This window comes from Thunnus thynnus, chromosome 23 (genome assembly GCF_963924715.1).
Source record: "Thunnus thynnus chromosome 23, fThuThy2.1, whole genome shotgun sequence".
Classification (NCBI taxonomy): domain Eukaryota; kingdom Metazoa; phylum Chordata; class Actinopteri; order Scombriformes; family Scombridae; genus Thunnus; species Thunnus thynnus.
In genome coordinates, this window is record NC_089539.1 from 20,467,986 (window position 1) to 20,482,866 (window position 14,881).

At 40.4% G+C, this 14,881-nt stretch overlaps 1 protein-coding gene across 2 annotated transcripts in view; it reads right to left on the minus strand.

The window, feature by feature from the left end:
* LOC137176129 (uncharacterized) overlaps positions 1–3,098 on the minus strand; it is a 32,144-nt gene extending 29,046 nt beyond the window's left edge. The window contains exons 1-6 of one of the 2 annotated variants that reach the window (XM_067582201.1): positions 3,008–3,096; positions 2,464–2,619; positions 2,188–2,243; positions 1,661–2,020; positions 1,267–1,385; positions 727–890 (exon numbers count right to left, since the gene is read on the minus strand). In XM_067582201.1, coding sequence (XP_067438302.1) covers positions 727–890; positions 1,267–1,275 — 173 coding nt within the window. In that variant the 5' untranslated portion in view covers positions 1,276–1,385; positions 1,661–2,020; positions 2,188–2,243; positions 2,464–2,619; positions 3,008–3,096. Of the gene's footprint in view, positions 1–726; positions 891–1,266; positions 1,386–1,660; positions 2,021–2,187; positions 2,244–2,463 lie in introns of both variants that reach the window. The other variant, XM_067582202.1, reaches the window with a different exon arrangement.
* Between the last annotated feature and the right edge of the window lie 11,783 nt (positions 3,099–14,881).

Below are 14,881 nucleotides of genomic sequence, written 5' to 3' on the forward strand. Positions count from 1 at the left end.
ACTCAAACAGAACTTCAGTACTGATGTTTCTTTGAAATCCCCGATACATTCAGTGACACCTGAACGACATTAATGTAAAATTCAGATATTAATCTAAAAGACCTGCCTGAGTCACATTAATAGCTGTATTTTGACATTTGACATTTCAGTAGATTGTTACAGATGTGAAATACTGGAGAAGTAAAAGAAGCACACCCCCTCCCACACCACACGAAGGAGTGAGCCCTGCGGCTAACCGCCATGCATTAAAAACCAGCATGACAACAGGACTAGAGCAAGACCGCAATAAGACCTTCTCAACAGCTGCAAAAACATCCTCAGCGGCAGGAGGCTGCAGAAACATCGTTGAAAAAAAAGCATGTGGGCGTAATCATGTGGAAAATATGACATAAAACATCCAATAATTCAATTAGCAGCATTAGATAGATAGTTAGACAGATAGATAGATACTTAATTGATTGATATTTTTAATCCCCAAAGGGAAATTTAAGTGTTACAATGGGGTAAATAAAAAAAGGTAAGACAAACAATGCAATAAATCATTTTTCAAACACACATAAGTTTCAGCCTCTCAAGTTTCCCACGTTACTTCTGAACTTTTCCTCATACTGCACTGTTGAAATATCCTTAATCCATCTTTTAAAATGCACAAAAGCCTTTAAATTCACTCTTGAATCTGACAGTGCCAATAACTCATCCCACAGAGCACAGAAGTGTCTGACTCACCAGCAATAATTCCTCTGCCTTCTGTGTCTAATCTGCAACAGATATGGCAGTTTGGTCATTTGTGAAATGAACATCACCACATGAGAGCCAGACGCGGCTCCTTGGCTCTGACTCTGACTCTGGCCCTTGGCTCTTGGCTCTTGAATCTGCCTAGTTACTGGACTCTGTGAAAGTTCATTCAAAGCTTACGTGACAGTTTCCACGTTCACCACAAATATACAAATACAGTATGATCATACTGTACCCTGTAATAACAGAATAGGTACCTAGTAGTTAAACAATAACTAGAATGTTAATTCTCTCTTAATTCTTTCCAAATTTCCAGATTATTGCTCAGTAAATTGTACATACTCTGTAATAATAGAATAAGTACCTGGCAGTTAAAGTATAAAGTACAGTATAAGTTCTTTATAAGTACATAAATTGTTGCCCCCTTATTCCATAACTTCATATCTTGTACCTACATGTATGTATTGGTAAATAGATACTTAAATAGTTTAAAATAGCAAATGTAATGGTTTATGTCCCCCAAAACATAACTGTGTTCATCTTCTCTCACCAGGTTTAGAAAGAAGTCTGAAGGCAAAGTAGAGTCCAGCACAGACAGCGAGGTTGTGGTCTCTCAATAGGTTTCTGAAGTTTGGGCTGATCAACAGCTGCTGTAAAGCACATAAAATAATAATAATTGTACTTCTGTTTCACAAATTCTGTTATCTCAACATTCATCTCTCCTACTTGTGACACCTCACACTTGAAAATCTGAACCGTTTGTGCTTGAACCTGGTGATGTTTGTGTTCACATACAGCATATTTTATGATGTATTTATAAATCTTAACAATACAGCTACACTCATAAAGTTTAGCAGTCCAGTCAGTACATCACTGATAACTTGCATTAAAAAAAGGCTTCCTGAGTTCTACTGAATCATCTTACTAGTGACACTGAGTCAGCATCTGCCAGAGCTCTTCTTGTCATCTGTTCTCACTGTACACTGGTACAGACCCGAGTCATCAGTCCTGAGTCTGGAAACATGAAGTCTGATTCGTCCTTCTCTCAGGGCGTCTTTGTCACACTGAACTCGTCCTGAAAGCTTTCCATCCTGAGACTCTGAGACCTCAACACCATCACGTAGATGATACAGGACTCTGATTTTAACATCACTTATCAGTTTACAGGAGATGTTAAGTGAGGTGGAGGAACTGTTGGGTTTGGTTGAAAACATCTATTCCAGTGTGATGTTGTTGTTCTCCTCTGCCTGATAGGAGGTCTTTGTCACATCCAATACACATGTTTCTGTTGAGGAGACAGAGAGCGAAAGTGAGGACCAGACAAACTGAGAAGGCATTTTGCCAATGTTATCACTCACAGATTTAAAGATGAAGGTCATAAAATGTCAGTGAGGCTGAAAATATATTTTGTTTATTATATTTATGGATATTAAAGTAAAGTTGTAAACTAACCACAGACACAGGAGGTCAGGCTGATGAACAAAAAGATCCTGCAGATCATCTTCTCCCTGTGAGAGGAGTCAGAGGAGAGGAGTCATGAACACATGAGGTCAAAGTTCATCATCACAGGTGTGAGAAGGAAAACCTACAGCATCAATTACAGGAAACCAGAGTTTATCTCTGAATACATTTAAAAAATCTTCTCTTTCACAGCTGTAGTCATGTATTTCTGTCACAAGATGGCCCCAAAGAAGAAGACAGAGGAAATATTTGAGTGCCCTTCAATACCTGTGCTACTGGAGTATTACTGTGCACATCTCTCCACTTTAAACAGGAATTATATGTCTCCATGGATACCATGGTGACATATGTATACCATTCATTTCATTTCAGACACAGGAGGTCAGGCTGATGAGCAGAAGGATCCTGTAGATCATCTTCTCCCTGTGAGAGGAGACACAGGAGAGGAGCCATGAACACATGAGGTGTGTGTGGCTGCAGACTTTCAATATAGGAGTATGTGAATGTGCGTCCAGTTTCCTATTGGTTTAAAGTGTGTTTGAGCCCAGCCTGCAGGGGGGAGGGAGCGCAGGGAAAGCGCCGCTGCCTGAACAGTGAGGGAGGGAGCGAGAACCAGGAAGTAGTCCCCTCTGCCTACTTGTCCTGTGGCTGAGCGAACCATCAACCACTCAGGTCTCTACACCAGCAACACCTCAGATTCAGGACACATGCACTCAGAAAGTGAGACCAAATCAAATGATGATGAAAGAAAAAGAAAAATACAGATTACTGGACAGAACTGACAAAATCCCAGAACAAAATGGATACATACGTAAGATTCACAGCCTCCGATTCAAATTTTCCAGTCCACCTTAAAATTGGCATAACGCCTGTAGATGGCGTTGTCATTTTCAAGCTAATTCATGAAGTGAATAAGAAACAAATAGGCCTAGTGGGGAAATGAAATGAGGATGAGTAGTAGACTGAAATTGTCCTAAATTTTGACTGTAGCATATTTTTCTTTTTATCCTTACTCATGGTAAACTGCTTTTCAGTCTTATTGCTATCTCTCTCCGCTTTTATTCATTTTTACTGTAGTATTTTCTCTTAATGATCTCAAACCCTTTACTCTATTTGTGAAAATGCAAAAAAAGGGCGATTTCACTGATTTTCTCTCATCCAGACCACATTAGACCAGTTCCACATCAAAAACCACTATACTTAGACCTGTCAAATCTTGACTAGATTATCATGGAGAGGCTAAAGTGCCTATAACACGGTTTCTGATTTGTGAAACCTTTTCTTAAACTGTGTTTTATTGATTCTCCGGAGTCTCAATATTGCCGTAAAAAGTGTAATTTGCGTCACAACGATGTTAAACACTGTGGTCAAGCTAGCCGCCACTACGGAAATCACAGTCACAAGCGAGCCGCCACGCATTTTCCTACTGCACGTACACTTCCATTATTACGGTAATAAGTATTTTCTGTTTAAAAGACACAGATGGTCCTCGACTAAATGTGGTTTGACATCGTTTTCATTTCCTGTACAGTCGACCGATAATATTATAGTTTGATTGAAACAGTGAACTGAAAGAATGCACTATTTATTTCAGTTGTTCACCAAGAAGGTTATGACTTGGGAGAATTCACTGTGGAATTAGAATCTACAGAGTCTTGACTTCACTTATACAGATTAACAATGTCTCATGTTCAGCATATTATGAAAAGGAAACTGTTTCCAATCAGTGATTCCACTTCTCTATATCGTACAGGACCACAGCTAGCTGCACACCAACTTACAGAACATTTCACTGGCGAGCTCAACAATAAGGGCCCATTGAAAATATTGTAATAAACGTTGCTGTAGGTATGAATATTTAATACTGGACTGGCTGAAAAGTTACTGCTGCCACCACCTTTTTTCCCGGTATGGTCCGGTGTCAGAGATCTAAGAAAGTTACACACTGACAACAATATGCAAAAAATATAGAGACTTTATTTTACAGAAATGAGTTCAGACAACAGCATTTTCATGGACCGAGGATGGTACTGGCCAAGCTATAACATACCCCCCTCAGACAGTCTGTCCCCCAGCTAACCAGCCACCCTGAGTTTCACTGCACACAAAACCACCCTACACAAGTAACACACCAACAGCTGACAGTTGGGTACACACACACCCACATGTCCTGTTGCAAGAAGCATTTAAGCAAACACATTAGACTTAACGCAGTGAAAACCACACGATTCCACCCTAAATTGGCACACTTGATCTCACACTACTATGGGGCGTGCAGACTAAACTAGCCAAGACAGTCATGTATCCCCCCCATACCTATCAGCTATCTTTCCCCCAGTTTGCCCCGGTTGCCACCAATGTACTGCTGCTGCTGCTTTTAAGATCTATAAAAAAGTAACAAATAACCATAGAATAAACCAGGACAGTAACAGACAAACTAAACACAAAAACACTTAAAATGTCCATATTTAAAATGACCACTAAACTGTCCAGTCAAACGAGACCCTCCCCCAGGGTCTAGGCTTGTGGCACTGGTCCAACACGGCCCATATGCAGCAAGAGCCCATGCACCAATCCAGCACCGGAACAGCGGTAACCAAAATATATTTTAAAAAATCAGTAAAAAAACTCTCTGTTTCCAATCAATGATTCCACTTCTCACACATCCTACAGGACCCCTAGCTGCACAACAACTTCCAGAACATTTCTCTGTGGAATTAAACAATAAAGACCCATTGAAAATATTATACACAAAAATATATTCAAATTTTTTTTTTAAAAAAGAGAAACTTCCTGTTTGCAATCAGTGATTCCACTTCTCACACATCCTATGGCACATGAGATAAAAAAATCTGGCTCTTCAAATACTGAAGGCATCACGTACATTATATTATGCATACAATGCATATGCATAATATGTAGATTTTATAGCACCTTTTGCAGTATGTGTTTTAAATGTGTTATTTTCCTTTCCAGTGTTTGAAGCAGAAAATAACTGCGCCTAAATGTGCCAGAATTTTTTGAATTATTAAATTATACACCAAAGTATGTGTATAATGTTTTGAAAATACCTTTATTGTGAAATTTGCCAGTGAAATGCTCTGGAAGTTTTTGTGCAGTGAGCTGGGGTCCTGTGGGATATGTGAGAAGTGGAATCATTGATTGGAAACAGAGAGTTTTTTAGGGCCTGAGCCCCAAAGGGGTGAAGACCCTATTGTATTTCCTGTGTTTGTTTCTTTCTTCTTCTTCTTCTTATTAGGGCCTGAGCCCAAAGGGCGAAGACCCTATTGTATTTCATGTGTGTGTTTCTTTCTTATTAGGGCCTGAGCGCAAAGGGCTAAGACCCTATTGTATTTCTTGTGTTTGTTTCTTTCTTATTAGGGCCTGAGCCCAAAGCGGCGAAGACCCTATTGTATTTCGTGTGTTTGTTTCTTTCTTTTTATTATTTAGGGCCTGAGTCCCAAAGGGGCGAAGACCCTGTTGTATTTCGTGTGTTTGTTTCGTTCTTCTTCTTCTTCTGTTATTATTCTCTCTTTATTATTACGCCACTTAAACTCACCACATTTGGCACACACATCAGGTCTGGTGAAAAATTTATAAAATGTAAAAATTATACCCCAAAGTGCCAAAATGTGCTCTATAGCGCCATCTATGTCACTAAGATGGCCGTCACAGCTCTACACACCTGACAGTACACATTTCAATCAAACTTTGACCAGGTCATGTGGGTTAAAAGTCTTTACTTTTCTAAAAATAAACTTGATAAAAATTAGGAAATTAATTTGTATTACACACAAACTCATCAAGAGTTTTGTTTACTAATTGAAATTCAAGTGAATGGGCCCAAAACTTGCATAATTTTGATGCCACAGGTGTGAGCAAGACAGACCTGTCTCACCCTGCAGAAAATTCTCATCCTCGCACCATTGAGATTTAATGCTTCGCCATGACAGAGAAAGTTGCTATAACTTTATTAGGGCCTGAGCCTCAAAGGCGCAAAGACCCTATTGTATTTCGTGTGTTTGTTTCTTTCTTCTTCTTCTTCTTCTTATTAGGGCCTGAGACCAAAGGGCGAAGACCCTATTGCATTTCGTGTGTTTGTTTCTTCTTATTAGGGCCTGAGCCCCAAAGTGGCGAAGACCCTATTGTATTTTGTGTTTTGGTTTCTTTCTTCTTATTATTTAGGGCCTGAGCCCCAAAGGGGCGAAGACCTTGTTGTATTTCATGTGTTTGTTTCTTTCTTATTATTATTTAGGGCCTGAGCCCCAAAGCGGCGAAGACCCTATTGTATTTCGTGTGTTTGTTTCTTTCCTCTTCTTCTTCTTCCTCTTCTTCTTTCTTTATTATTACGCCACTTAAACTCACCAAATTTGGCACACACATCAGGTCTCATGAAAAATATTTCGTGTGTTTGTTTCTTTCTTATTAGGGCCTGAGCCCCAAAGCGGCGAAGACCCTATTGTATTTCGTGTGTTTGTTTCTTTCTTATTAGGGCCTGAGCCCCAAAGCGGCGAAGACCCTATTGTATTTCGTGTATTTGTTTCTTTCCTCTTCTTCTTCCTCTTCTTCTTTCTTTATTATTACGCCATTTAAACTCACCAAATTTGGCACACACATCAGGTCTTGTGAAAAATATTTCGTGTGTTTGTTTCTTTCTTATTAGGGCCTGAGCCCAAAGGGTGAAGACCCTATTGTATTTCGTGTGTTTGTTTCTTTCTTTTTATTATTTAGGGCCTGAGTCCCAAAGGGGCGAAGACCCTGTTGTATTTCGTGTGTTTGTTTCGTTCTTCTTCTGTTATTATTCTTTCTTTATTATTACGCCATTTAAACTTACCAAATTTGGCACACACATCAGGTCTCGTGAAAAATATTTCGTGTGTTTGTTTCTTTCTTATTAGGGCCTGAGCCCAAAGGGTGAAGACCCTATTGCATTTCGTGTGTTTGTTTCTTTCTTATTAGGGCCTGAGCCCCAAAGTGGCGAAGACCCTATTGTATTTCGTGTGTTGGTTTCTTTCTTCTTATTATTTAGGGCCTGAGCCACAAAGATGCGAAGACCGTGTTGTATTTCGTGTGTTTGTTTCTTTCATATTAGGGCTGAGCCCAAAGGGCGAAGACCATATTGCATTTCATGTGTTTGTTTCTTTCCTATTAGGGCCTGAGCCCCAAAGTGGCAAAGACCCTATTGTATTTCGTGTGTTTGTTTGTTTCTTTCTTCTTCTTATTATTATTAGGGCCTGAGCCCAAAGGGTGAAGACCCTATTGCATTTTGTGTGTTGGTTTCTTTCATATTAGGGCCTGAGCCCAAAGGGCGAAGACCCTATTGTATTTTGTGTGTTTGTTTCTTTCTTATTAGGGCCTGAGCCCCAAAGCGGCAAAGACCCTATTGTATTTCGTGTATTTGTTTCTTTCCTCGTCTTCTTCCTTTCTTCTTTCTTTATTATTACGCCATTTAAACTCACCAAATTTGGCACACACATCAGGTCTTGTGAAAAATATTTCGTGTGTTTGTTTCTTTCTTATTAGGGCCTGAGCCCAAAGGGTGAAGACCCTATTGTATTTCGTGTATTTGTTTATTTCCTCTTCTTCTTCTTCCTCTTCTTCTTTCTTTATTATTACGCCATTTAAACTCACCAAATTTGGCACACACATCAGGTCTCGTGAAAAATATTTCGTGTGTTTGTTTCTTTCTTATTAGGGCCTGAGCCCAAAGGGTGAAGACCCTATTGTATTTCGTGTGTTTGTTTCTTTCTTCTTTTTCCTCTTCTTATTAGGGCCTGAGCCCAAAGGGTGAAGACCCTATTGCATTTCGTGTGTTTGTTTCTTTCTTATTAGGGCCTGAGCCCCAAAGTGGCGAAGACCCTATTGTATTTCGTGTGTTGGTTTCTTTCTTCTTATTATTTAGGGCCTGAGCCACAAAGGTGCGAAGACCGTGTTGTATTTCGTGTATTTGTTTCTTTCTTCTTATTATTTAGGGCCTGAGCCCCAAAGCGGCGAAGACCCTATTGTATTTCGTGTGTTTGTTTCTTTCTTCTTCTTCTTTCTTTATTATTACGCCACTTAAACTCAACAAATTTGCCACACACATCGGGTCTCGTAAAATATTTGCTAAAATGTAAAAATTGTATCCCAAAGTGCCAAAATGTGCTCCATAGCGCCACCTATGTATCTAATATGGCTGCCACGGTCCGTAGGAATGTCGTAGAGAGATTGAACCAAAACTCAATTATTCGTCTCATCAAGATCGACGAATCATATGCTGACACCCCTGACCTAAATCCAACAGGAAGTCCGCAATATGCCCATCAAAGTACGACTTTGCGCCAATTTTGGACCCCCAAGAAATGCTATCTCTGCCTAGGGTGTTAATGGTATCGGCTTCAAACTTGAATACATGACTTATGACACTGTGCTAAACAAAAGTTGTTAAAAACTTTGTAATAACTTGCAAAGTTTAGATATTGTAAGCCCTGAAACTTGTAGTGCCACATCACACCTTACAATGTAAACCAATGCAGGGGGCAATCTCTAGGCATGGATTTTGTGTCAAACAAATGGTTCTGATGTCTAAACTATAAGTCTGACCACTTTGAAACCTGTATCAATGGATTTGCGACAATATTTCCTACAAAAAATGTGATTTTAATGTAGGATTTGGCCAAAGTCATGGGATTAATGAGGATATTTCACAAGAAGAGTGACATTCTCCACTCTAACTGAGAGGGAGAGAGAGAGAATAGGATGTGGGGGATGGGTGTGGGGGTTGAATGGAGCTCATTGAGTGAGAGTCACAGTTCAGTGATAAAGTGCTGCAGAAAAAAATAAAATCAAAACTAAAATTTGTAGCTCTGTACTGCAGTTTTTCCTTTATTAGGGCCCAAGCACCTAGCGGTTGGCTCACACTCTCCATTCAAATATATGAGTACTTTTCTGTATCCAGCTGCAGTTACTTATTTTCTCTACACACCTGACAGTACACATTTCAATCAAACTTTGACCAGGTCATGTGGGTTAAAAGTCTTTACTTTTCTAAAAATAAACTTGATAAAAATTGGGAAATTAATTTGATTTACACACAACAAACTCATCAAGAGTTTTGTTTACTAATTGAAATTCAAGTGAATGGGCCTAAAACTTGCATAATTTCGATGCCACAGGTGTGAGCAAGACTGACCTGTCTCACCCTCCAGAAAATTCTCATCATCGCACCATTGAGATTTAATGCTTCGCCATGACAGAGGAAGTTGCTATAACTTTATTAGGGCCTGAGCCTCAAAGGGGCGAAGACCCTATTATATTTTGCGTGTTTGTTTCTTTCTTCTTTTTCCACTTCTTCTTTCTTTATTATTACGCCACTTCAACCCTTAAGTCGACCCTCTAAACATGCTCAAAAACTCACCAAATTTGGCACAGACATCAGGACTGGTGAAAAATTTGATAAAATGTAAAAATTATCCCCCAAAGTGCCAAAATGTGCTCTATAGTGCCACCTATGTATCTAATATGGCTGCCACGGCCTGTAGGAATGTCGTAGAGAGATCGAACCAAAACTTAATTATTCGTCGCATCAAGACCTACAAATAATATGCTGACACCCCTGACCTAAATCCAACAGGAAGTCCGCAATATGCCCATCAAAGTATGACTTTTGGACCCCCAAGAAACGCTATCTCCTCCGAGGGCATTAATGGAATCGGCTTCAAACTTGAATACATGACTTATGACTTTTGAAAGGGCCCTTATTGTGAAATTCGACAGTGAAATGATCTGGAAATTTTTGTGTAGCTAGCTGGGGTCCTGTAGGATGTGTGAGAAGTGGAATCACTGATTGGAAACAGGGAGTTTCTTTTTTTTTTTTTTTTTTTAATTTTGAATATATTTTTGTGTATGATAATTTCAATGAGCCTTTATTGCTTAATTCCATAGTGAAATGCTCTGGAAGTTGTTGTGTAGCTAGCTGGGGTCCTGTAGGATGTGTGAGAAGTGGAATCATTGATTGGTGAAGAAGAATACCCTTTTGGGAGCAGACTTAATAATTAAAGGAGAACACACATTTGGTTTGGAGACTTGATAATAAAATGACGTCTGAGACAACTCTTTGATCAAACATATGCCAATTTTGTGTCCTTTCCACCTCCTGACCCCTGTTGATGTGACCTCTCCTGTATTGCCCCTGGATTTGATGTAAATGCCCTCCCCTTCTACCTCTTTGTTTACCATTTGTTAGTCACCCTCCTGACCTCTACTGATCTGACCCCTCCCGACTTGCCCCTGGCAAACCTTGATCTTGTATGTAAATGCCCTCACCTCCTATCTTTGGTTCACCAATTGTTGGTCACTACTTTGATCCATACTGTAGCTTTTGTTCACCATTTGGTGCTTTGATCTTTACTGTATAAAGTCTCTCCACTTCTTCTGCTCTGGGTCAGTCTACTGTATCAGACCAGCTCTGTGTCAGTATGCTCACCGCATTTCCGGAATGCTATTAAACCACTTCCACCACAGCAAACTTTGAACAAGGACTTGAGTGAAATTTCTTCAACAAATGGTGCCGTGACCCGGATGGCAAGAGACCTTCAACGGAGACTCCTTTCCCAGACCAAAAACACACCAGTGACCAAATCCAAATTTCAGAGGTAAGGTCCTTTTGAAAACCTAATTACTGTTGCTGTGTATTGTTGGAGGTCTGTGGAATTGGAGTCCCGGAGAAGGGTGACGCCATCCTGATTTTAAGTAAGTTTGCTGTGTGGTTGTGTATGGGGGTTAATGAGATGTGTTCTCTGTAAGATGTTTCTGTAGATGTTTAGGAACGCTTGTAGTTTCATAACTGAGGTTACTTGCTTCTTCCTTGCCTTAGAATCTGACTCGCTCTTCTTAAGGTTTTATATCTCCAGTAATATCCAGTTACAGATAAAATGGCCATTATGAACTAGATCCTGACGAGGATAGGACCAAGGGTTGGTCTCCAGTGTTTGGGAAACACTGAGAGATAGTCTGTGGAGATGTTTCTGTAGATGTTTAGGAAACGCTTGTAGTTTCATAACCTAGGAATCTTGACTTTGTTGTGAGGTTACTTGCTTCTTCCTTGCCTTAGAATCTGACTCGCTCTTCTTAAGGTTTTATATCTCCAGTAACATCCAGTGACAGATAAATAGATCCTGATGAGGATAAGACCAAGGGTTGGTCCACAGTGTTTGGGAAACACTGAGAAATAGTCCAAAAGGGGACTAGTGAGAAGGCCTACGCAGGTTCCAGTGAAGAAGTAGGGTGTTTTGTTCTCCCAGGGATTGACTAGTTCTCCCAATACTCAGAAACAGGTATATTTCATTTGTAAGAATCTGACTCGCTCTCCTTACACAAAAAAATGATTTGTATCTTCTGAGTAGAATGTTCATTTGAAAGATTTGGTAAGTGAATTGTGGGAAAAAGTAGGTGTATATGAAAGTTGTTTTTTGAAGGGATTTTACAGAAGGAAAATGGAAGTTATTTTAGCAGAAGGTTTGGGAAAGTGTTGACTGGTCCTGTTAAATACATGTATGATAAATGGTACCAAAAGCTTAAAATTTGTTGCAACATAAAAATAAAATAAAGAAATAGGAAAACGTGATATAAAGAAAATAAAAATTGAAGTACGGGAAATAAATGTTGAAGGAAAAACATTTACAACAAATAAGAGAAAATAAATGTTGAAGGAACAACATTTACAACAAATAAGAGAAAATAAATGTTGAAGGAACAACATTTACAACAAATAAGAGAAAATAAATGTTGAAGGAACAACATTTACAACAAATAAGAGAAAAATGTGGTAAAGAAAGAAATTAGCCACAAATGTAAAATCCTACGCAACTAAGAGTCTAGAAAGAAATAACACAACGCAGAGTTTAAACTAGTGCAACTAGTGTAACGACTAGAAAGAAATAACACAACGCAGAGTTAAAACTAATGAAACTAGTGCCACAGCTAGAAAGAAATAATACAACTCAAAGCATAAAACAATGCAGTATAACTAGAGAAAGAAAAAAAAACTAGAACCAAATGACCAACACAAATTCTAAAACAAAATAACACTTAAAAAAAAATTGGATAAGTCTTCCGGAAGCACCAAAACAAATATGAATGATTAAATCAAAAGATTTAATCTCATACTGCAAGTTTTTGTTGATGTTTGTCACTTCACGTGTGTCTTTGTCTGTAACTGTTGAGGAACGCGTTTTATGTTTTATTTTCCTTTTCCAAATCTTAGAAAATGACTGTTGTAGGAATGATATGGTGATCTGAGACTAAACAAAATTGTTTGTAGATCAAATTATAACAGTTTTTCTAAGTATCTCACTACACAGGCGGAGCAGAGAAAATGGCAGAGAATCCCTGTAGGACTTCACAATTTGGACAAAGTCGACCTCCTGGAAAAGACGCATTGAGAATTCCTTCATTTGGGGTGAGAAATTGCTCATTTGTAGCAACCCAATCCACATCAACCCTGTTTATGGCACCTCCAGCAGAAGACCTGTATCTGAAGGTCCTTTCACTGAAAGCATGTGAAGTTTCACAACTTCACACTCCTTTCTTCTGTCAGACACCACACCCGTAAATCTATTAGGGAGAGATTTGTTATGGAAACTAAACTGCACCATCTATTACACACCAGATGGCATCGTTTTAGACTAACCAACATAACATAATAGCTGTGCTTGCAGCCCTGATAGATCAAAATCTAGACACACACTATTTGGTTCAACAAGAGTCATAATTGCCTCCAGAATAAAAGCCATATAGAGTAGCCAAAGTACCCAAACCCACTACTATGTCACAAATGAAAACATTTTTGGGATCCTGTTTCAAAAGGCAATGCTTTGGCTGACCATGCGGCCAAAACAGCTGCCAAAATTGGCAATCCTGTCCATGTAAAGCTCTGTCCTTCCATACCTGCTAACGACCTTGCTTCTCTTAATGATGTAGCCCTCTTACAGGAGACTGCTGATGTGGAGGAGCAAAGGTTGTGGTTTTCCCATGGATGTAAATATGTAAATAACTTGTGGGTCCACAATGACGGCCGCATTGTGGCACCTACGTCCCTGTACCCATGGCTTGCACGCATGTCACATGGCTTATCGCATGTAAGTAAAGGAGGAATGTGTCTGACAGTGTTGAAAGACTGGTATGCTCCAGGATTTACATCCTATGCCCAAAAGTACTGTGAGAAATGTTTGATTTGTGAACAGCACAACCCTGGGAAAACAGTACAGACAACAATGTCGACACATCCTCCCCCTCAGGGACCCTTTGAAGCTCTACAGCTAGATTTTATTCATATGCCGAAGTGTGATGGATATGATAATGTTCTTGTATGTATAGATATGTTTTCAAACTGGCCTGAAGCCTGGCCTTGCAAAAAGGCTGACTCTGCTTCTGTAGTGAAATGCTTGCTGAAAGACATTGTCCCAAGATTCGGCATCCCACAGAGCATCAACTCAGACAGAGGAACTCATTTCACTGGACAAATAATGACTGAACTCTGTAACTCACTGGGAATTAAACAAAGACTACATTGTCCATACCATCCTCAGTCTGCAGGGCTAGTTGAACGACAAAATGGTGTTCTGAAGAACAAACTAGCCAAACTGTGTGCTGAAACAGGTTTAAAATGGACAACACTATTGCTGTTGGCCCTAATGTCAATGAGGTCCACACCCATCAGGAAACACAAACTTACACCTCATGAAATCATTACGGGTAGACCAATAACGGTACCAAGTAATTCAATGCTATGCATGAAGAAGATGGATCTTCATGCTACGGATGAATCAATGATATCATTCTGCTCTGCTCTAACCTCTGCTGTTCAGTCAATTCCCAGGCAAGTAAAAGCTGTCCAGTCTCCTCCTAGTGACCAGCCGTGCCATAACATCCAACCAGGGGACTGGGTCTGCATCAGAGATTTCCGACGGAAAAAACGCCCTGAAACCCCGCTGGTCCAAACCACAACATGTCCTGCTTACCACCATCACAGCAATCAAGTGTGAGGGTCGCCCCACGTGGGTCCACGCATCCCACTGTAAGAAGACGCCTCCCCCACCATGCACCTGAAAACGGCAGGATCCATCTTCATACTGTGGGCTTTCTTCTTCATCACCTGTGGGCCCGTAGAGGGGTGGCTGCAGCTCTGGGAAGAAACTCCTCCCCCGAAGGACAATGCAGGGCTGACAGCCCCAGAAGAAGAGGTACAGCACCCGCAGCCACCGGAGGAGAAGAGGAGCACCACAGGGCCCAGAGCCCCAGAAGAAGAGGTACAGCACCCGCAGCCACCAGAGGACAAGAGGAGCACCGCAGGGCCCAGAGCCCCAGAAGAAGAGGTACAACGCCCGCAACCACCGGAGGAGAAGAGGAGCACCGCAGGGCCCAGAGTCCCAGAAGAAGAGGTACAGCGCCCGCAGCTGTCGGAGGAGAAGAGGAACACCGCAGGGCCCAGAGCCCCAGAAAAACATGTACAACACCCACCGAGAGTCATAACAGGCACCACAGACCCAGGAAAAGATACACAACAAACCCCAACACGCTCACAACGATCAAAGGAGCAAATCAAAATATATGAACCACAGCCCTCAACAAACACATACCTCCAACTGGTGAAAATGGTAGCTGATAACAGCCCCAACCCCAAAAACTGTTATGTATGTGGATTCAT